This window comes from Anguilla rostrata, chromosome 15 (genome assembly GCF_018555375.3).
Source record: "Anguilla rostrata isolate EN2019 chromosome 15, ASM1855537v3, whole genome shotgun sequence".
In the NCBI taxonomy this organism is placed as follows: Eukaryota; Metazoa; Chordata; class Actinopteri; order Anguilliformes; family Anguillidae; genus Anguilla; species Anguilla rostrata.
Window position 1 is genome coordinate 34,532,576 of NC_057947.1, and position 22,392 is coordinate 34,554,967.

Here is a 22,392-nt window from a genome sequence, read left to right on the forward strand (position 1 = left end):
ACCAATGTTTTTTTTTTTCTTTTTTTCTGAGATATTAAGGAATTTCTGAGAATCTCTTTCGTGAAACCGAAGTCTGGATTCTGCAGGGTCGCTGTTTGAGTTCTGAGTCAGTGCAACGCAAAGCCAAATAATTAGCCTTCTTATTTAATTACAAATAATAATAATAATAATAATTTAAGTTTGAGAGAGATTCTGCAGTTTTCGCAGTGTGAGGGAACTCAGGTTTAGACACACTGTGATCCTGATGAGACGAGACAGTGACTAAGCAGCAATTGACACCTTTCCGAAATCACAGTGTTCCACCGACAGACCCACACCGATCACCTTACCCACGAGCAGACTCAACTTCCATTTAGAGGTGACAGTCACGGTGCAGACCCTGCAATCTGCTACAATTGCCGTGCTTATGCTATCTTATTGTTTTTCTTACCAGTGACACACATCTGTGGCTGCTTCGTGTACTCGAGTAAAGACGGAGTTGCTGTGGAAGTTGCAAAAACACAAATTTACACAACCTTGAGTACACAGGGGTTCCAGCACTCTTGTGACTTCTCAGAAAATCGCCATTTTTTTTTTTCCTAGACCAGAGTTCTGTCCTTTGAATGCAATGCCTTCGCTGTGGAAATAATTAGATATTGCACAAAAGCTGACCACAAGCTGCCTGCCTCTTGCCTCCTGGAGTTTAATGTCCATCTCAGGCAGTAAACTGGATGAATCTCATGTTGCACTAGCGGCTGAAGGAGGAGGCAGGCCTACTCATTCCTTCAGCTGGGTCTCACAGCACCTCCACTTCCTGTTTGGTGTGCTTCAGTTATACGGTTCCACCTAAGAGAAGGGAAATGTGACAGGACTGTTTTCACAGCGACACGCTCTGCTGGGCCCTAATGTAATTATAGCCAGTGTGGGGACCCGAGAGCAGGAAATATGGACAGCTGCAAACCTTTCTACGATATTTAAAGAGGGCACTGGCATGTCAAGTTTACCAAAGTACACCCAAACGACTGAAATAGACTACAAGTCCTGAAGAGCCAGAAACTAATAATCACTGAAAGTAAAAAAAATTCTTTATGTTTACATGACAGCCTTGTACATCACTCAGAATGGCAGCACCTTTCAAATTAAATAAATAAATAACATATGGGTTACAAGCTTGTTATTAATGTCTGTTTTTTCTTTCAGTGAGTAACAATGTGTAGAGGCGGCCTATCCATGAGAGCCAATGAGAGGCAGCCAATCTGTGAGAGCCAATGAGAGTCCTCCTATCTGTGAGAGCCAATGAGAGGCAGCCAATCTGTGAGAGCCAATGTGAGACAGCCTATCTGTGAGTGCCAGAGAGAGTCAGCCAATCCCGTGAGAGGCAGCCAATCCCGTGAGAGCCAGTGAGAGTCAACCAATCCCGTGAGAGGCAGCCAATCCCGTGAGAGCCAGTGAGAGGCAGTCAATCCCGTGAGAGCCAGTCACGCAAGAAGCTGAGGTCCTGAGCCACAGGCCACAGTGAGCCTGAGAGATGCTGAGGTCCTGAGCCACAGGCCACAGTGAGCCTGAGAGACGCGCATTCCTGGAGCTGGACTCCCACAGCGGCGAACCCCGCAGACATTCCTGACCCCTGCGTCACATCACAGGGCCCGGCTGCCCCCAGCCACGGCTTCCCTTATCACCAAGTTCACATGCTCCTCAAAAGCCCCTGGAAAATTCTATTGGCAAATTCCTCTGGAATCCGCCAATAAAACCAGAAGCACTTCCTGCTCGGTGTGCCCACGTTTGCTCGGATGATTATGACTCATCATCGGAACTCTCAGACAGATACTGATGCTTCATACTGATACTGGGCTGCTGTGTGTCTCCTCTGGCCGTTAGAAATGTCATTTTCTCAGCGGCCACCTTTAAAGCCGACGCCCTTACCATTACTCATCTCCTGAGAAGATGTTCCGACTCCAGGGATCCTGGCACAGCTTACTACTCCTTTTCTTTTTTTTTAAAATTACTATCTCTTTTGTTTGTCGTCCATTTTAATAGCGCAGACGGGAGGTTCAGCCCTATCGAGTTCGCCGTCCCAGGGCTCCCGGCGAAAGGTCGCGGGCGGGAGGAGAAAGCGCCGCCGCCATTTTCTAACAATGAGCCGCGAGATGAAGACAAAAGTGCCACCGATAGGCCCCCTGTGAGAAAGAACCCTCCCCAGGCGCTCAAAGCTGCGATACGGGCGAGGACTTAAAATAACACACACAGCTGCCACTTACCGAAATGCTTTCGATTGTTATCGATTTCTAGATTTTACGTTAATGCTTCAATAATCAAGTCAAGGGTACCTTTTGTTCTTAATTTCCCCGCTCAGTAAAATCTCCAGACTCCCATGTGGAAAAATTGTATTCTCAGCATACTGTAATCATGTTATAAACCTTAATTAAACTTCAGATATTCTGACGTGTAAAAACATAAACTTAACAGCATACTATTTTTTCACATGGGTTGTTCTCGTAGTCAACATTATTCAAAGCATTTTTTTTTTTTTACTCTTACTTCCAAAAAGGAATTTTCTTTGTGTCAGACTGAATTATAGGTACCAGTGTATTTTATTGTATATTTTGTCATTTAATACTCAGTTAGCCTTCATGCTTCCATGGATGTTATTATTATTATTATTATTATTATTATTATAGGGATTTAGTAGATGCTTTTAACTAGAGCAACTTACATGCTCTAGCTGGTAACAGGCATTTCCAGGGTAGTTTTTGGCAGTGTGCTAGCTATGAACATTTCATTACATTATTACATTACAGGCATTTAGCAGAAATCTCCAGCTACTCAGTCACAATGTGAAATGCGCCAATAATCTGAATATCTGTTCAACTGATTAAAACAATTACATAAAACGCTTATCTAGACTCACTTTCTTCTGCTATCTTCTCGTTCGATTGAGCTCCCCATCACAGTGTCCAATGCAGTGAGGAGACAGAGGTAATGGTGCACTGACCTTGAACATACATGCAAATGATCTGATAGTTAAGTGATACACATGCTGTCCCCTGATTGTATCTATCCATGCGACTCATAAAACACATGTATAGTGTCTATAAGGGGACGAGTCAAATCAAAGTCATTTACTAATGGGGTGAAAAGCCCATGCTCCTACACTCACGGTCTGGTTCGCACGCGCTCGTACGTGTGCACCTGCACACACACACACACACACACGTGCACACACACTACTACTTCAAGTGTACATTTTGTGTGTTCGGCACAGCTATTCTAAGACAAGTCACATAAACCGATATCTCACATGCATACAGAAACACGCACACACACACAATACTATGACCATTCAACTCTTGAAATTTCTTCTTCCCCCCTCCCACCAGGAATGATGTGAAAGGGACATGTATATGAAAAGGCGTTATTAGCCGGGCCTGGACCATCACTCTTATCTCCTCTTTTAACAAGCACCACTTAAACTGATTGTCACCGTCCCTTTTGACTGTCAGTGAAGTACACATCTGTGCATGTAACCACATCAGCCATTGAGATGCAAATGCAATGCGGAGGGCAATTGCAAACTGATATGTAAAGTGACACTGCATGGTCTAGCTAATGAAACCAGCTACGCTAACTGTGCAGTCAGCATGCATTTACTCTGCCTGGTTGACATGATTGCTTTGTTCCACAGCGTTCATTTTCAAATCAACTGTTTATTTCAGAGAAATAAGTCACTTGTTCTCTCAGGAGGGTCATGTCTTTTACGTAGACACACACACACACAAACACACAGATACACACATGGGTGCACACACACACACAGATACATGCACACACACAGAGACCGATGCAGATAAGAGCATGCATATGCGCGCACACACACACAGATAGGCATGCAAGCATACGCACACACACACAGATAGGCATGCAAGCATACGCACACACACACAGATAGGCATGCAAGCATAGGCACACACACACAGATAGGCATGCAAGCATACGCACACACACACACAGATAGGAATGCAAGCATACGCGCACACACAAAACACACACAGGTATGCGCACACACAAATATAACAGGTATGCACACACACAGATAGGCATGCAAGCACACACACACACACACACACACACACAAACGCACAATGATTAATGCCTGCCATTGGCCTGTGCTTGATCTGAGGGTAAGACAACCAATCAGAACCTGTTTCCCAGTGAAGCAAACAAAAGAGAAAACAAGACACTCCCATCCCCTCTGCATAATGATGCAATCAGGGCACTCTCACCATAACCATGACGACTCCGTGAATCCACAAATCTGGTCCATGAATAATTAACTGCCACACTGAGCAGCGACATACCCTGCTTTGAGACAATGCTGACCTCCTGGGGGGAACTCAGCAGTAAACGCACAAGGACAGGGCAGGGCTAGATTGGAGGGACACGAATGTCTACACAGATGGAACTTCAGCTGCATGCTCAGTTTTTGCACTATGTGCCCCAACCTCCAATTATCTAGCCATATGATCTAAAAAGACCAGTTCAGAGGACTGCAAATTCCATTTCTTCAGCACAATCCCCGACCCGTCAAGACTGTATCCTCCACTCCATGCCCAACCCAGCTCTCCTTCTCCCCCCCCCTCACCTCCAGATCTCCTTGCCTCCTCACCTCCAGATCTCCCAGATCCCCCCCCCCCCCCCCCAGCAGACTGGCACCAGCCAGTGGACTCGCCAGAATCCACTCACCCAAACAGAAAGAGAAACTCTGAGTCACTCACAGCAGTTATTACAAAACCAAAAAATCCCTTTCAGCAGAAAAGGGAGATGTGGCAAAGAACCAAGAGAAGAGGCCGGGAAACAGATGACAAAGAAAAAACAACAATTAAAAAAAAAAAAGAAAAACACTGACAGTAAGACGTAGTAAAACTGTCATTTTATCCCATAATCGCTTGCAGATCTGTAGACTGGGCAGCAATTCATCATGGGAATGCAGGTTATATTTATCTGTTATCTTATCTTCCTGAGTAACTTCCTGAGTTCCCGAGGTAGGTGGCAAGCTCAAGAATAGAGCACAGTCATGTTAGCCAAGCACAAGGAGCCTGAAATTCCCAAGTGAGTCAACTTCGGTGACTCAAGACTAAGAGGGTCTCAGATTCCTAGAACAGAGAGATCAGTCATTTGTGCTAGTTAATGTGGAGCACAGAGAGCACTGACACCGGTAGGAAACTACAATGACACCACTTAGCTGAATCAGGCACCCATCATCTCTTAAAGCAACACAATCCCTTCAAAAAAAAAAAAAAAAAAAAAAGAGCACATCAAGGATCAGCAACGTTGCTTTGATGAAGAATCCATTATTATCAGTTAATGTTCATGAAAAAAGGTTTTGGTTTGTTGGACATCTGCCAGATCTCTCCCCCTTAATTGGGGTCCAGGTTCTGGTTCATTATACATCCGCGGTGTTGAGAGCAGCAGATTCATTTATCATTCCCCCGGGGCAATAGCAAGGGTAATGGAGCACAGACACTCACTGGGCACGTGCGTACAGACGCACTGAAGGGTGCTGCTAGGCCTGGTCTGGGACCTGACAGTACTACTGTCAATCAGACACTCACTGGGCACGTGCGTACAGACGCACTGAAGGGTGCTGCTAGGCCAGTCTGGGACCTGACAGTACTACTGTCAATCAGACACTCACTGGGCACGTGCGTACAGACGCACTGAAGGGTGCTGCTAGGCCTGGTCTGGGACCTGACAGTACTACTGTCAATCAGACACTCACTGGGCAATGCGTACAGACGCACTGAAGGGTGCTGCTAGGCCTGGTCTGGGACTGACAGTACTACTGTCAATCAGACACTCACTGGGCACGTGCGTACAGACGCACTGAAGGGTGCTGCTAGGCCAGTCTGGGACCTGACAGTACTACTGTCAATCAGACACTCACTGGGCACGTGCGTACAGACGCACTGAAGGGTGCTGCTAGGCCAGTCTGGGACCTGACAGTACTACTGTCAATCAGACACTCACTGGGCACGTGCGTACAGACGCACTGAAGGGTGCTGCTAGGCCAGTCTGGGACCTGACAGTACTACTGTCAATCAGACACTCACTGGGCACGTGCGTACAGACGCACTGAAGGGTGCTGCTAGGCCAGTCTGGGACCTGACAGTACTACTGTCAATCAGACACTCACTGGGCACGTGCGTACAGACGCACCGAACGGTGCTGCTAGGCCTGGTCTGGGACCTGACAGTACTACTGTCAATCAGACACTCCGCTCTGTCTGCTTGTAAATATCCTGGGCTTTGAATACCCCGCTATCTGACGCGCTCAACTCTTTGTCTTGGGGGGGTAACGAGACAAAAAGATAACAGGGACAGCCCGAGGAGGGGGTACAGAAGGAGTGGGCGTGTTCAATTTAATTAGGGACTCCCTTGGGATGACATCATCCGGGCGGCGCCCCTTCCGTGACGAGGGGCTCCTCTCGGCCCCCTCCTCCCATCACACAGATGACAGGAAGTCTCCCCAACCGAATTAGCTGCCATGGCAACCCCGCGGTGGTCCAACGGCAGGGATGTAATGCAATCAGCAAGCCATGATGGGGGAAGGCACGGTTTTGAAGGAAATTTTTTTTTTTTTTTTTTTGGGAGTGTTTCTGTAGGATTTATCAACCGTCTAAACCTTAGCTTGACAATGTCCAAGCCTTTTTTTTGTTGTTCTAAACGTTCTCAACTCAATTTTAGAAAATTGCACTTTTCAGTACCTCCGTACCTGAAGCTGTAACTCAACAACAGTTCACATAAAAGGTCCCTTCCACATTCTTTAGAAAATTATGACCATCTCTCATCATAAGAATGTCAAGAGAAACATGAGATTCTGAGAGAAGAATTATCAGGAGGTTACATAATTCCAGAACCAGCAAACCATAAGAACGCTTTGTCTTTGATCATAATCCTGTTTCATGAATGGAAAGTTTTTTTCCACAGCCTGCCCTCCCATAAAAACTCAAACGGGTCCTCCCGCATAAATCTTATGATCCCAGCCAGATATAAACTGATACGGATTCTTTCTAGAGAAAACTTCTCGAGACTAGAAAGGAACAGCGAGAGTTCAGAATACTTTAAGTTCTTGACTACAAACTGATGTGTAAACATTTCATATTTATAAGGTAACAGGAGGAGGCTTTATACTGCGTGCTGAGGACATGACTGAATTAGCATGACACTCTCTGTGAATGCACACGGCTGATTAACCCATATTAACCAGACCTTCATAACGGACTACATTACCCAGCTAACAAATGGCCTGATTACAGGAAGCTGCTACAATCATAACACACCTCAGCCATCATGCTGTGGGTATGTTAAAGCAGCAAGGAGCTCGCAAATTACATTAAAAAAAAAAAAAAAAAAGGCTTTCATTAAATCAATTAATATTCCAACTGAGCCACACTAGTCTCTTCTTGTTTTATTACTTCTACTGATGAGATCATCATCAATAGATGGACGCGTGAAGGGGTCGAGGTCTCGTCTGAAGGTGATAAAAAATACGTGTTACGAGAAGGGTTTTGGAGAGTGAGAGTAATGATGATGTAATATAATTAGCGCTAAGAGGAGAGTGGAGAGGTAGCCTGGGGTGCGCGGTCTCCTTTGGGACGGCTCGTCTCCCCTCGCGGCTCCGGAACAGATGGCAGACGAGCCTCATAAAAGTCAAACGCGCACACCGACCGGTCTGCTGTCTACGTGTCTTTTTAGCCCACATGTCGTTATGTGCGCGCGCTCGCGTTTGCACGCGGATCCGCGCAGCACAAGAGACGGCTGCGGACGGACGAGCACTGCTCAGCACGGCTGAAGGGAAGTGCGGTTTTCATGTCGACCACTAGCGTCAGGGTTCATTGCAACAGAGAGAGAGAGAGAGAGAGAGAGATGTATTTAAAAGAGAAAGAGCGAGCTACTGTTTCTGCAAACAGGCCGTTTACACCAAGCCAACACAGAATCCACAGTTATCCACACAGCTGCTGCTCGCGAGATCGAGAACAGGCTCTTCTTAACATTAACTGTATAACCCACCTAATTTAACACAGAAAACCTTAAATCCTTAGCCCCGTCCTGCACACACACACACACTCACCCCTCTATTCTGTCAGTGTCCATCACCACAAACTGCACAGCAGATGTGCTCAAGCACCAGCTGGGTGTCATCGTGAAAACCATAGCTGTATTCATGAGTGCCGTCATCATGAAAACTATAGCTTGTATTCATAAGTGCATCCAGAGTAAACATTCACAGAACAGATGTGCGAGAAGTTCAGAGGCCGCTTGACACAACCCACCTGTTAAAATAACAGTCTGTTGTGGCAAAGGAAACCTGTGCCTTTTATTTATTGTACGCTTCTAAAAAACTAGCTTTTTTGTTTTTGCACACTATAGTAAGCACGGCATCAGCTGCATTTAAATTCTGCATTGTGTCGCCCTCGCTTTTAAAGCTACCCCCCCTCCTCTCCCCTTTTAGAGGAACGGACCTTTGCAGCAGAAACCGGAGTATCATTCTGTGATTCTGAGGTCAGTCTCAGTGCTGATCACCAATCAGGCCCATTTCTGAGAGAAAGCCATGTGGATATTACAAATGACCACGTGGGCCAACTGGCGAGAGGATAAATATCACCCATTATGACACTGTTCAGGAGGAGTCCACAGATGTGGAAGCGGTTTATTTATTTCTTGTTATGATAAAGGACACCTGACTCCAGTCTATAGTCTGGAAAGAGGCAGATTGATAGCAAATACAAGACTGCACCACTGAGACTTACCTCCACTACCACTGCCCTAAGGTTCAAATTCAATTTAACGGCCAACCTGATAGTTTTTTAAATTTTTTTAATTTAAAATGGCCATTGCAAAACCAACTAAAAAACTAGCAAACTTATGTGATATTTATTCTCTCATGGCAAAACTTACCTGCAAGAGGGAAAACACAGGTTAATTTGCAACAAATCTCTAAGGACTATAAGGGAAAATAAATGCAACCCACTAACAAACACCTGATTCCTCAAAACAGATTTAACTTTATTTGCATGTGCTATAAGTGCAACTCTAACAAACACCCGATTCCTCAAAACGGATTTCACTTCACCTGCATTGGTGACGCGGGTCCTTCGCACAGGAAAGGCACTTAGCTGACGACAGGTCGTGAAAACAACACAGAGATCAGCAGTCACTAAAAGGGGTGAAGACAGGGTACGATTCTGCCGAAAACAGCACCGCTTCCCCTCTACCTGCAGAGCTGACCCGTAATACCGTTAAAAACACCCCTGCTGTGGACGCCGCGGCGGCCATCGTCGTGGAAACTGCTGCATCGGACATGTGACCCGAGCCACACCTTGGCCCGGAGCGATGAGGGCAAGCGCGTGAAAGGGCGCTGCGTGTGAATGTGCTGACGCCAGGCAGCTGCTGCCGCGCGCTTTCATTAGAGGCCAGAATCCAGCGTCGCCTTCTTCCAGACGGCCGTTCAACATGATGGATGGAGGAAAGGTGTGGACTCTACCAAAGCACCGCTCAGGTTCACAGCGCAACAGCGCCACCTCTGGCAGCTGCCCTGCAGTGCCCCTCAGCAAGGCCATCCTCGAGTTGCAATACAAAAAAAATCTCCACAATAGCAAATTTGTCTTTTTTTAATTTTTTTATTAGTCTTGTCTATAAAAAGACTCATCACATTAAAGTACAGAGTATAAAGGTCACAGAAGGATCACGGGGAAAAACAAAGTGCAAACACACAAATACACACACACGATCGCGCACACAATTGCACAAGGTCTCAATATCTTTGTGCCTATTCAGCTGGTGAGGAAGTGAATAGGGAGTAGTTAAAAAGGTGAAACTTGCTACTGCTCATATAATGCAAGAAACTCGACCCCATTGTTTTTGGTTTTTTCCCCCAGTAGGAAAACCTTTAGACAGTAAACAGTAAGAGTTCCTTTGTACCGCCCCTCAGCATTGTAACCGGCACACGTCACCACGCCACAGAGCAGCTTAGCAGAACATGCCGCTGAACTTTTTGCAGGCCTCACGAAAAGCTTTACTTCCTGGCTTTTCTGTTATTCCTTGGCTTTGAGCTTGTTTGCTGGGAGCTGGAGTCCGCACTGACGGCAGCATGATTTTCTCTGCCTCCCCGTCGCGGTGCGCTGCGGCCGGTAACACCCGCGTAGCGGACCGTGGCAGCGACGTCGAGTTTGGCCACATACTCGTCCACCAGCTGTTCCTCCTTGCTCTTCTGTGATTGGCCGGATGCTGCCATGGCGACCTGGCCTTGCAGCCGCCGAAGCTCCTCCTCCGCTGATACGCCCGATGCAACGAAGCCATGACGAGACGGGCATTGCAACAGAATCATTCAATTGTAGTTAATTAAAGTAAATTTATTCTGAAAAAGGCAACTACAGCAGAAGGCTAGGGGACAAGAAAACAAAATCTTGTGTCTCACGCCAGGGACCTAATTTAAAATGGCAACGCTAAAACGGACGACAAACTGCAGATTCACAACAAGCATTTCTACAGTTGAGATTTTGCAGCTGCAAAAATCAGTGCTGGGAGCCAACAATACCAGCTTCCATTAAAGCAAAACTGATTTTGTGCTACAATAAACAAGCAGGCATTTTGCGCGCAATACCAGAACATTTAGCACAGACTGGGCTGTTTGTTTAGTGGACCACAATTATCCAGATCTATATAAATTAGGGATATAGTTTGGTTAACTTTCTTTCCCAATGAGCTCTCAGATGTTCAGAGTCACGACGACAAATCCTGCATTTTCTTCGAACACCAACACCAAAGGGTAAAAAAAATAAAATAAAAATAAATAAACCGTTATGAATGATAAGGCCCTTCCGCAGCTGACAATGTGTAGAATTTCTCATCACCGCACGGTTAAAACAGCTTCCCTTTTTCAGGTAGAAAAATTGCGCCTGATTTCTCCTGTGATGGGAAAGGTGAAGAGCACTCACCTGCCAGGCATCGGGACTGCACCTCCGCGAGGGACTGCCTGCTCTGACTGCACAGCGCAGTCAGCCTCTTCTCCTCCTTCTCCAGAGAGGCTTTCCTTCGCCTCCTCTCCTTCATACTGTCCTCCGCGGGCGCACAAGAGCTGTCGAACAATAACGCCACAAGGTTAATGTTTTTTTATGACACGAATGTCAAAGGAAACATCAAAAATCGATTCGTGTTCATGATAAAGGGACATTAAACAAAAAAAAAAAAAAAAAAATCTAAATTTCATTATACTTGTACTGAATGTTGACGATCCACAAAGATTGTGCGTGTTTTTTTTTTTTTTTTAGCTTAACCGTTTTACCCATGAAAACAACACTATTGTCAGCCTTCTTGGGTAATTCGTTCGCCAGCTACATTTCAAGCTGACTGGCTATAGTTGACGTTAGCTACGAGCTAATATTGACTTGCACACACCTCAGCTCATTTTACCACATAATCCCTTAATGATAAATAACTAACGTGACCAATCGTTTTTGCAACATTGAAGTTGAGTGTTTTGTCCATATTAAATTCACATGCATGTATTACAAAATTTTTGTTCATATTAATTTTTTTGTCGGAAATAGTTTTACTTTGTTTTATATAAGTATTTATTTTTACTGGTGTTCATTTGTCATTAGAGTTTATTTTTTAAATTATTATTCAAACAAGCTCTAAAAAGCTGTATAGGCGGGAAATGGTTTGTTTTATTAGTGTTTATTTTTACTGGTGTTCATTTGGTATTGTATTTTATTCATACTTTATCGTGCAATATGCAACACATTTGTTCATATTTGGTTACATTTCCTTCACATCCCGACAGTTATCGATAAATTAAAAAATGGAAGAAAAAAAATCCGGTCTTTCTGACTGACCCCCAGTTTCTCAAATCAGCCACTATAATTTTTTTTACCGCGATCGAATTTAAACAACCAATCAGGACAACTATTTGCCTTTCAATCGTGTTGCGCTGCATGAGCAGGGATACCCTTTGCCTAGAAAAGAAAACAAGAATGGCAGAGAAAAAACTACCAGAATGACCAGTTCCGCCTTTGACGTAAAGTATACATATTTTTCATATTTAAAAAAAAAAAACAATTAAAGACTGTAGAAGAAAAGATTAGGACCAAAAAGGAATAAAACAAACCAGAGACAAGACTCAAGTGAATGTTCGGCTTTTCAGCTAGAGCTCAGGGAAGTGCGTCAAAAATGACACTGAGTTTGCAGCATTTCTGCTGGACAGGTAATTATCTTGCTTGTTCAATTTCTGTTGAAATTTGTTCTTGCCTCTACAACTGTGTAGCCGACGTAGCTAGAAAATGTTAGCTGGTGCATTTAGCCCAATGTCATACTTATGCTATACGTAAGCATAATTAAAAAAAAACGCACAATCCCGCTCCAGATGCCTTAGATTTAGTAATGTTTACTTGACTGACCGTTCCTTCCCTTGGTCTCATACAAGCAAATTAACGCCTGTATCGGCATTTGGCGACTGTTCCTCACATTACATTAGTCTACATTTATTTCCAGACGCTTTAATCAAAAGCGACGTACAATTTGCGTCGTCGTCTTAATCCCTTTGGCTAACTTCAGTTGACATCACCGAGGAAATGTCATTAACTCTACTCTAGTTCTTGAACTGAGTCGTCAGCTTGTCTTTTTGCTTCGTTGTATCTGGACTTCTTCGCTAGCTCGCTCTGCAGCCACACCCACCTCCCCACACAGAAAACAACGTCATAGCCAGAAGCGTCCTGAACACATTTTAGAACAACATATACAGGTGAAGGTGCACGAATTCGGCGAAAGTGTGTAAAGCAAGAGACTGCCAGTGAGTGCATCATAGATATGCATACGCATGGTATATTTTATACTACATACAATGTAAAAAAAATCGTGCATAGTATGCCTTTGCATTGTTTTAGGACACTTTTAGGGGCCACATGAACCCCCCTTACACATAGACATGTCTATGCCCCTACATACCTGGAAAGGGATACTTCCGGTTCCTCCACCTGTCGGGAGAGTGCAAGCTTCCGCTTCCTCTCTGTGTCCCACGCTCTCAGGGCTTCAGCGTGTTTTGCTGCCATGGGCATCAGTCGATCGCTGTTTAAAATCCTGACAAAATATGTGAGTTCCATCAGCTGTTCAGTTATGAACGTTAGATGCGCTCATTTGCAATTATTGCGTTTTTAAATTGACCGTAATTCTTTTTAGCTGCACGATTTAGATCTCCGACTGTAATTACAAAATAAATCTCAGCTAAATTACAGCAAACACACTTTAACACGTTAACACATTAGTAGACTAGCGTCTACTAATCCCATTCAGCTTCGGTTTACTTACAATACATTACAGCTGACACTAAAACATGTCATATATTGCTATTTGTTAGAATTTATAGGCACTGTACGTTTTGTATAGGGTAGATCATAAAGTTCTCTGAACAATTTATGTACTCGTTCTCGCCTGCCCTCTAGTGGCACATGTATGCACAGCAGTGAAGTGATTGTCGTATGCACAATATCACACATAGATAGATGGCTTAACGAAGTATTTAACATAATCTTACCAGCGTTCCATGTCCTTGTCAATGCGCTCCCGCTCCTCGCGGATGGTCTGCAGCTCTTCTTTGGTGTTAGAGATTGCATTCCTCAACTGGTCGATCAACCGCTAAGCATGAACACAAACCATTAATTAACAGAGACTTCAGGCAGGCAAACAGTTACTTAGCGAGCTAAATAAGATAATTTGCTACCCGTTACAGAATATAGAAACGATGAATTGGCGAACATTAACAAGCTAGCGAATGCCGTTTGTGGAATAATAAAGTAATCTTGCCAGTTTGGGATTAACGGTAGCGTTAACTAACGGAGTCTTCACCGTGCATACCTTGGATTCTTCTGGTCTCATACCAGAAATATCAGCATCAAGCAGTGATTTCAGCATTTCATATTTTATGTCCATCGTTGCGAATATATTAACTAAAAGAAAAATACCGACTGAAGACAGAAGTAGCCAGCTTCTCAGGCTAGACGGGATTTCAAATTCAAACTCTCGCGCTCTCCCAACTTCGCGAGAAGCTGACTTCACGTGATGTTTGAGAGCCAGTAGCATGGCCAAAACCGTAGAGGGGAGTAGATCACATGACCAGAGAGGCAAATACCAATGTGTCTGTCTTAACTACAAGCAATGAGTGGAAAAAACGCTACATTATGTTGTCAGTTTACCAATGGTAGTCTATGTAAGGATTTCGACATTTTAGCGTATAAAAAATGCTGTCCAACATATACCGGCTGCAGAGAGTGTGACGAGCAAAGGTGAGGTACTAAAAGAAGCACTCTACCTACTCCTGTCAGAGCCCGGATAGCTCAGTCGGTAGAGCATCAGACTTTTAATCTGAGGGTCCAGGGTTCAAGTCCCTGTTCGGGCGGTTGCTCTTTTCTTTCTCCCCCTTCTGAAGTAATTGATCACTCTGTGTAACAAATCAGGAAAATAATTTAACCTCTCGATCAACTTTGTGTACTATCAGACCTACATTTGTCCGTACATACCTCTGCAACTTCGTAAGACAGTGTATCAAACAATCACAATAGAAGGATATCCCTGCCGAAATGAAAAAAAAAAACATGTAAAAGTACTGTGTTTTCATTCCCTTCCCGTCATTTGTGCTACTTGGTGGTAACTTTTTTCTTGAATTTACTGAATTTATAGAAAATACTGTAGATCGACTAAATTTTCACAAAACTTTGCTCCAAAGTATTTCTCACATATTTCTTCTTATCTTGCAATATTTACAGGAGAGGTTTCAACAGTGTTTTGGTGTAGTGTGCAAGTTAAAATGTGAGGTGCAATTATAGCACATTTAAACCAGGTCCTAACTCACTGTGGTCATTAAAGATCCAGTGACACATTGCAAATTGCAGAGGGTTCCCTGGTGCCCAGGCAACATTGCAAACCTGCTCAGGAAAAAAATCCATCTGTGTGGATTGATTGCATGAATAAATGTGTGTAAGCTGCTCTGGATGAGTGTTTGTTAAGTGATGTAATCGAGTGCAATGCAAATCATCCCTCAGTTTATTCGCCTAATTATTTAAATAAATAAAAACACTTAAACCGAATCCTGTTGAGATACAGAAGCATGTTTTCCACGGAGGACATGGCGGCTGGTTCTGCCCTCTGGTGGCTGACGGTGGAAGGTCACCCAATTAGATACATTGCAGTACACCACATTCACTCTGCAGCTTCTCTGTAAAGTGCCTCCAGATCATAAAATCACTTCATAAATTTCTGTCTGTTATTGTTAATTCCACAGTCTTTCATGTGTAGCATGCTCATCTGTGCCCTGAGCTTTGTGCATGAACCAGGCCCTGAAAACCACCACTGAAAACACGTAACGTGCATAAAACCTGTGCACTGCATCACAATTTTATTCTTGCATAACACAAGCAGCCATTTTCCACTTTGCTCCTCATATGGACACAAATATGCCGGCATTATGCCACATTTCAGCACACCATTTATGAAATGTCCCATCGGGTTATTTCTGACGTTGATATAAAATGATACTGATACCATTATAACTGCATAAAACTCCTTTGTCTTAAAGGAAACCTCTTCGTTAGCGAGCGATTTCATTTTTTGATCCGTTGCCCTGACCAAAGGTCAAAATAAATATGAAATGATAGCAGCCCTGCGTCCACAAGCCCGTTTTTTATCCCCTCACTGCAAACCGCTAGTTTAGACTAATCACAGCGTCCAGCACATCAGCAGCGGATGATCGGGTCAGTCATTAAAGAGTGCTGCGTCAGGCTCCCTCAGCCCTGCTTAATCTAAGCCTGGGTCCGCTGCCCGTCAGGGAAACAGCAGCGAGCCGCCCGTCGCGCGGCGGGGCGCGGGAGCCGCTAATTTATCCAAAGTACAGGGTGCGCAGTCCTGAGCGGGCCCTGCACAGGCTGCGCTCTCACGGGCGCTTTTGTGGCGAAGTCGCCGTGACGTCAAGAAGATGTTTGGCAACCGTGCAGGAGCGAGCGAGAGGGCGTGGCTTACCCAGAATGCCGTTCCAGCATTCTGGAGGAGTTGCAGGAGGCATAAAAGCCGGCGACCCAGAGGGCTCTGCAGCGGAAGATTCTCAGACTCGACCGGCTTGCCACTCCACGATGGACCACACCGCCCTCCTGATCCTGCTGGGTGTCGCAGCGCACACCTGGGGCCTCCCCGTCCAGGTAAACCATCACACACACACCTGGGGCCTCCCCGTCCAGGTAAACCATCACACACACCTGGGGCCTCCCCGTCCAGGTAAACCCGTCACACACACACCTGGGGCCTCCCCGTCCAGGTAAACCGATAACACACACCTGGGGCCTCCCTGTCCAGGTAAACCATCACACACACACCTGGGGCCTCCCCGTCCAGGTAAACCATCACACACACACCTGGGGCCTCCTCGTCCAGGTAAACCATCACACACACACCTGGGGCCTCCTCGTCCAGGTAAACCATCACACACCTGGGGCCTTCCAGTCCTGGTAAAGCGATCACCTGCTGGAGTCCGCATGTCCGGTCGCCAGCGCTGATGCTGTTTGTGTTTCCTCCACAGAATGTGTCTGCAGCGCACGATGCGATACTTCGGTTCAGAAGACAAATTTCAGGTAGCGTCTGAGATCATTACACCGACAGGTTTGAGAACATGAAACTCCTGATTAAAGGTTGAAATTGAAACTGTCCAGTTATTATTGTCACATTGATGTTGGAATAAGCTGATGAAGCTAAATGATTGTGATTATTGGGACATGCCTTGTGACTCACTGAACGCTCCGTCGTGCTGAATGGTGAATGTCCCCTTCCCTCTTGCAGAGGAGCTGTGGGGTCAGATGGAGATGAATGCGATGGACAGAATCCTGCAGACCAACCGGTGTAAGTGCAGCGTCGTCCTCACACCAGACTGTGACTCTGCTGAGGGGTGGGGACTGTGCTGAGGGGCGGGGCTTGGGCTGAGGGGCAGGGCTTGGACTGGGGGTGGGCTGGGCTGATGGGTGGGGAACGGGTGGAGATGGGCTGGGGGCAGGACTGGGCTGAGGGGGATGAGGACTGGTGCTGAGGGGGGGATGGGCTGAGGGGCGGGGCTTGAGCTGATTGGCAGAGAGTGGGCTGAGGGGCAGGGCTTGGGCTGAGGGGCGGGGACTGGGCTGAGGGGCGGGGTTTTGGCTGAGGGGTGGGGCTTGGGCTGAGGAAGCCGTGTCTCCTCCTCTCCTGCAGTTCTGCGGCGTCTCCCGGGCATGAGCCTGAGGGAGGGGGACATCGCGCACTCCACCATCCGCAGCGCCATCACCTGCCCCGACAACAGCTGCCTCTGGCCCAAATCTGTGGACGGCAACGTCTATGTGGCCTACATCATCTCCCCACAGTACGGTGAGTGTGCACGTGTACGTGGCTCTCATCTCATTACAATTTTTGATTTATGCTAGCAACATTCCTTTATGTTGCACTGTGTGGAAGCGCTTTATGTGACTTTTTTTATGTTTTCGTAGAACATTGACTTTTTTGTGATGTTTCTGTGTGAGGAAAGCGCTTTTATTGTGACTGCAGACAGCATGGACCGAATGACCATAGAGACCGGCATGCAGGACATCTCCAGCGGGACGTGTGTGAAGTTCGTGCCCCGCAGCCACGAGGCCGACTACCTGGACATCCAGCCCAAGGGTGGGTGAGTACCCCCCTCCACAGGCCGGGACTCCAGCAGCCATCAGCATCGCCATCTCTGAGAAAAACATCTGGAAAAACATCTGGATCTCAGCAGGCTGGCAACACCCTAAACTGGGTGGCACAGTGGGCATCACCCTAAACTGGGTGGCACGGTGGCGCAGCGGATATCCTTCGCAAGAGTCCACAGTCCCGTCTGAGTCCTCTGCGTGGAGTTTGCATGTTCTCCCTGTGTTCGCGTGGGTTTCATCCGGGTACTCCGGTTTCCTCCCACACTCAAAGACATGCATGTCAGGTTAGGTACGCTCCTGCCACTCTGGCCTCAGAGCTGGAGCTGGTCCCCGGGCGCTGCACTGCGGCTGCCCATTGCTCCTAAGTAACTAGGATGGGTCAAATGCAGAGGACTAATTACCCCACGGTGTTCAGTAAAGTCTGTTTTATCTGAGACCTGCTCCGTTGCTTTTCCCTGATGACAATGCCCCCCCCCCCCCTTTCTCCTGAAGCTGCTGGTCCTTCCTCGGGGTGGTGGGCGGAGCCCAGCCCGTCTCCCTGGAGACGCCCGGGTGCATGTGGGCGGGCGTGGCGTCCCACGAGCTCATGCACGCGCTGGGGTTCGTGCACGAGCAGTCCCGGTCCGACAGGGACCGCTACGTCACCATCCTGTGGGACAACATTCTGCAAGGTCAGTGTCACGCCAGGGGGGAAAAACCTGTCCTCTGTGACCTGGGCAAACCCCCCCTCCCCCCCACACAGAGCTCATCCTGTACAGCTAACCCTTATCCAGCTTATTTCCCCATTCTTTTGTTGCCCTCAGATATTTTCCATTTAGTATATTGTTGGCCTATAATGCACATTCAGGTGTTGCATATCATTTTTTTCTGGTGCAAACTTGCCCTGTGCTGTTTTATCACTCATTCCTGTATATGTCAAACGGACAAACGGAAAAGTGAAATTTTACTAACTTTATTGATAAAATCCTGCACAGTTTAAGCAGCGAAAGCAAACGTAAGCCAGATTCACTTCTGCAGCTCAAGTGAGCACGGCTGTTTACCTCCACCCTAAGCGCTAAGAAGCAGGCAGTCAGCAGCGGTTAGCTGTTCTCCAGAGCTCCTCCTCTCCAGAGCACTTCCTCTCCCGAGCACCTCCTCTCCCGTGCACCTCCTCTCCCGAGCACCTCCTCTCCAGAGCACCTCCTCTCCCGAGCACCTCCTCTCCAGAGCACTTCCTCTCCCAAGCACCTCCTCTCCAGAGCACTTCCTCTCCCAACACCTCCTCTCAGCATTGCCCGAGCACCTCCTCTCCAGAGCACCTCCTTCCGAGCACTCTCTCTCAGGGCACCTCTGTCCTGAGCACTCCTCTCCAGAGCACTTCCTCTCCCGAGCACCTCCTCTCCAGAGCACCTCCTCTCCCGAGCACCTCCTCTCCAGAGCACCTCCTGTCCTGAGCACCTCCTCTCCAGAGCACCTCCTGTCCTGTGCACCTCCTCTCCCGAGCACCTCCTCTCCAGAGCACCTCCTTTCCCGTGCACCTCCTCCTGTACCTTTTCCCTTCCTCCACAGATCAGGTCCACAACTTTAAGAAGTACGTGACCAACAACCTGAACACTGCGTACGACTATACCTCCATCATGCATTACGGCAGGTGAGTGGAATCATGGGAAGGGGGTGGTATTTAAACTGTACCCACAATCCCTTACAGCATGAACAACGGCTCCCCTTTCTGATGCAGGTATGCCTTCTCTGAAGATGGCGACCCAACCATAGTGCCCAAACCGGATCCGTTTGTTCAGATTGGCCAGCGGGATGGACCCAGTGCTCTGGACATCCAGAAGATAAATGCCCTTTACAACTGTAGTCAAATCTAATGGAAAAAAAATCATCATCTTTGTGTTTTCTGTTTTGGGCTTACCAAGAATCTGTCGCTGTTTTTACTTTTCCCTGTTTCCCCCACTAGATGGCAGTGTGGATTAAAAAAGACATCACTTGCCTGTTCTCTATTTATTCTTTGGCTCCGGTGGAATAACCTATGATCCTGTAGGAATGTGTTAATTGGCACAAATATTTTCCCCTCAAAACGTCATATATATTTTGAAACTCGAGATTCATTGTGCTGCACTCAGATGAGGATTCTATTATTGTTTGATGTACATAAATGCTGAAAAATAAAAATAAATGTAATAAAATGGTAGAAATCAGCAATCAGTTTGTCTTCATTGTGTATTATCAGTGAATAATTTCAACTTTGCCTCCAGCACAATCTTATTAAAGAGTGTTTCAAAACATGATTGCGCATGAAATGTAACAATATTTGTTATTAAAGGTCCAAACAATGTAAAAGTTCTGAAAACCTTTCTGGAACATGATTTGATTACACCATAAAACTGAAAATGACATCTGCTTTTATAGCCTGCAGCTGCCCTCGCAGGGTCCAGTGACAAGAGTCACGATTAAACAACTAATTCTTAACTCGACTGTCACAGAAAACGTATTAAACAGGATTACGCACACTTTGCACGTCGACTCACAACAATGTTTTTGTTCAAAGGAATGAACACCTTTTTGGAGCGCGATGTGATAATGAAAAGTCACAAACACAAACAATTTAGCGAAATTACCTTCTTCAAAATTAATGAAACGCATTACAATTTTCTAATTTGTTTTATAAAAAATGTTTATTGAAACTTAATACATATGTACACACTGATTGATGCATTGCAGTATAATTTTAAGATGAGGTATTCAGTTACTGTTCTGTCTGATGGTCTGCGGTTGAGCCTGTAAAGGAAAAGAAAAGGTTAAAGAAACCCGTGGTTAAAATTAAATGTAGAAAATGCTGAATTGGATGTAGGTATGCCCTTTGCCATGTTACAGACTGGCAGTGCAGTGCTCAGACCTGTACAGCACAGACAGTTAGGCCCTAATCAGGGTTTCTCAGGCAACTACACTCACTCCCGCACCATCTGACCTCATTTACACACACTAAGTTCAGATACAGGTTCACACAGCCTCATTTATTAATCTTCAAATCGATTCTTATTTTAGATTTCTTCATCGTTTCCTCGTCCTGCTTAACCGTGGTCCCGAATAGACCTTCAGAAACGATGGAGTCATTTACATCGTTTTCAGTCTCCCCTTTGGTCAACATCTACTTCATCCAATAGCAACATCTGTTCAAAGTGACCAATTGTAGGGAACAGTGGTAAAAAGGATGGGCCAATGTATTTTAACATAAGGATGCGCACCAGCGAGTTAGGAAGCCACACCTGAGCTAGCTACCTAGCTTAGCTACACAGGCTTTCGTTAAAATGGCTGGCCAGAAAGCTTGCTCTTTATTTGATTTTCTTTATTTTTTCCTGAATCTTTTCCTGTTTTTTTCTGTATTCTCCAAAGATATTTTCAGTGTGTTTGTAAACATTCATGTTGTAATTGTGAACGATTCAGTGACTCAGGACTCAATGACTCAGAGAGAGAGGTGAGACTACCTGCTGCACAGGCTGAAGAGTGACTTGACGGACAGGACCTAAGCCCCGCCCTCTTGCGAGAGGCTGGGTGTGACAGGAGGGGGCGGAGCTCCGGGCCGCAGACTGCTGCTGTCGTCTCAGCACCTCAGTGTTGATGCTGGAGCCTGTGGGACAGAGATGTTCACACACCGGAAACCCAGACCTCGATGCTTCACTGCCCTATTTACCCCCAAACGTTCCAGCACTGATGCCTTACTGCCCCTGTTTACCCCAAACGTTCCAGCACTGATGCCTTACTGCCCTGTTTACCCCAAACGTTCCAGCACTGATGCCTTACTGCCCCTGTTTACCCCAAACGTTCCAGCACTGATGCCTTACTGCCCTGTTTACCCCAAACTTACCAGCACTGATGCCTTACTGCCCTGTTTACCCCAAACTTTCCAGCACTGGTGCCTTACTGCCCCAGTTTACCCCAAACGTTCCAGCACTGATGCCTTACTGCCCCAGTTTACCCCAAACGTTCCAGCACTGATGCCTTACTGCCCCAATTTACCCCAAACGTTCCAGCACTGGTGCCTTACTACCCTGTTTACCCCAAAGTGGTGTACAGTCTTACCGGCTCTGGAGCTGTGCTCCGTGGTCTGAGCGCTGTCTGGCGGGCTTGTTCTGAAGGCCCTCTGCCACTTCCTAACCAGGAGCGACAGCCTGAGGAATAGATGGGGCGGGCGGGGGGAGAAAAAAAAAATTACCCACAATTCCACGGGACAATCACAGGGTTAGTAAAGGGGAGGGTGTCAGTCGGCCTCACCGCGAGACGGCGATGGCCGCGAGGGCGGCGGTCCTGAAGCGCGCGGCGGGGCTGGGCCGGGGGGGCGGGGCCGCAGGCGAGGGACACGCCCCCATGCGGGCCACGAGCGCCAGCGTGGCGTGCTGCCCGTCCCGGGCCCCGCCCAGCAGCAGAAGCAGGTAGCGCTTCTGGAACGCCAGCGCCTTCCTGTGGCTCTCCGCCCGCAAGAACCGGCAGTACAGCCGCTGCACCTGGGAGAGGAGGAGGAGGAGGGGGAGCGTTCAGGGAGGAAGAGTGACTCCGCTGGGACGGACCAGGCTGTCACCTGAAAGGGCGCCGGTTCGGTTTCCAAGCAGAGCACCGATACACACACGCGCGTTCCGACACTGCGCTCACTCAGTACAGTGCCCAGTGTTAATGCAGCTCTTTAACAGAGTACACGGGAG

The 22,392-nt window shown here is 46.7% G+C and overlaps 3 protein-coding genes and 1 non-coding gene across 12 annotated transcripts in view; 2 read left to right on the forward strand and 2 right to left on the reverse strand.

The window, feature by feature from the left end:
- Positions 1-796: 796 nt before the first annotated feature.
- On the reverse strand, positions 797-14,065 carry LOC135240969 (uncharacterized). 2 transcript variants are annotated; one of them, XM_064311053.1, is made up of 5 exons: positions 13,887-14,065; positions 13,567-13,667; positions 12,981-13,112; positions 10,973-11,112; positions 797-825 (listed from the first exon to the last, which is right to left on the reverse strand). In XM_064311053.1, exons 1-5 carry the CDS (start codon positions 13,959-13,961, stop codon positions 812-814), a joined length of 462 nt encoding a protein of 153 aa, XP_064167123.1. In that variant the 5' UTR covers positions 13,962-14,065; the 3' UTR covers positions 797-811. The 2 variants fall into 2 exon arrangements, with proteins under 2 accessions (XP_064167123.1, XP_064167122.1); XM_064311052.1 differs by lacking the exon at positions 797-825 and adding an exon at positions 9,928-10,307 and having other exon boundaries at positions 13,887-14,064.
- A 289-nt stretch (positions 14,066-14,354) lies between these two features.
- On the forward strand, positions 14,355-14,427 carry trnak-uuu (transfer RNA lysine (anticodon UUU)). Its single transcript has one exon. It is a non-coding gene; the product is annotated as a tRNA-Lys (tRNA).
- A 1,474-nt stretch (positions 14,428-15,901) lies between these two features.
- LOC135240716 (hatching enzyme 1.2-like) lies at positions 15,902-20,146 on the forward strand. Its single transcript, XM_064310594.1, has 8 exons — positions 15,902-16,219; positions 16,597-16,648; positions 16,854-16,913; positions 17,256-17,408; positions 17,586-17,703; positions 18,203-18,381; positions 19,259-19,340; positions 19,428-20,146. The coding sequence occupies exons 1-8, from the start codon at positions 16,049-16,051 to the stop codon at positions 19,561-19,563; spliced, it is 951 nt and encodes a 316-aa protein (XP_064166664.1). The 5' UTR covers positions 15,902-16,048; the 3' UTR covers positions 19,564-20,146.
- A 197-nt stretch (positions 20,147-20,343) lies between these two features.
- LOC135240339 (pericentrin-like) overlaps positions 20,344-22,392 on the reverse strand; it is a 31,245-nt gene continuing 29,196 nt past the window's right edge. For all 8 annotated transcript variants that reach the window (XM_064309690.1, XM_064309693.1, XM_064309691.1 and 5 more), the window contains 4 exons: positions 21,968-22,197; positions 21,776-21,864; positions 21,181-21,323; positions 20,344-20,473 (listed from right to left, as the gene is read on the reverse strand). In XM_064309690.1, coding sequence (XP_064165760.1) covers positions 20,438-20,473; positions 21,181-21,323; positions 21,776-21,864; positions 21,968-22,197 — 498 coding nt within the window. In that variant the 3' untranslated portion in view covers positions 20,344-20,437. The remainder of the gene's footprint in view (positions 20,474-21,180; positions 21,324-21,775; positions 21,865-21,967; positions 22,198-22,392) is intronic.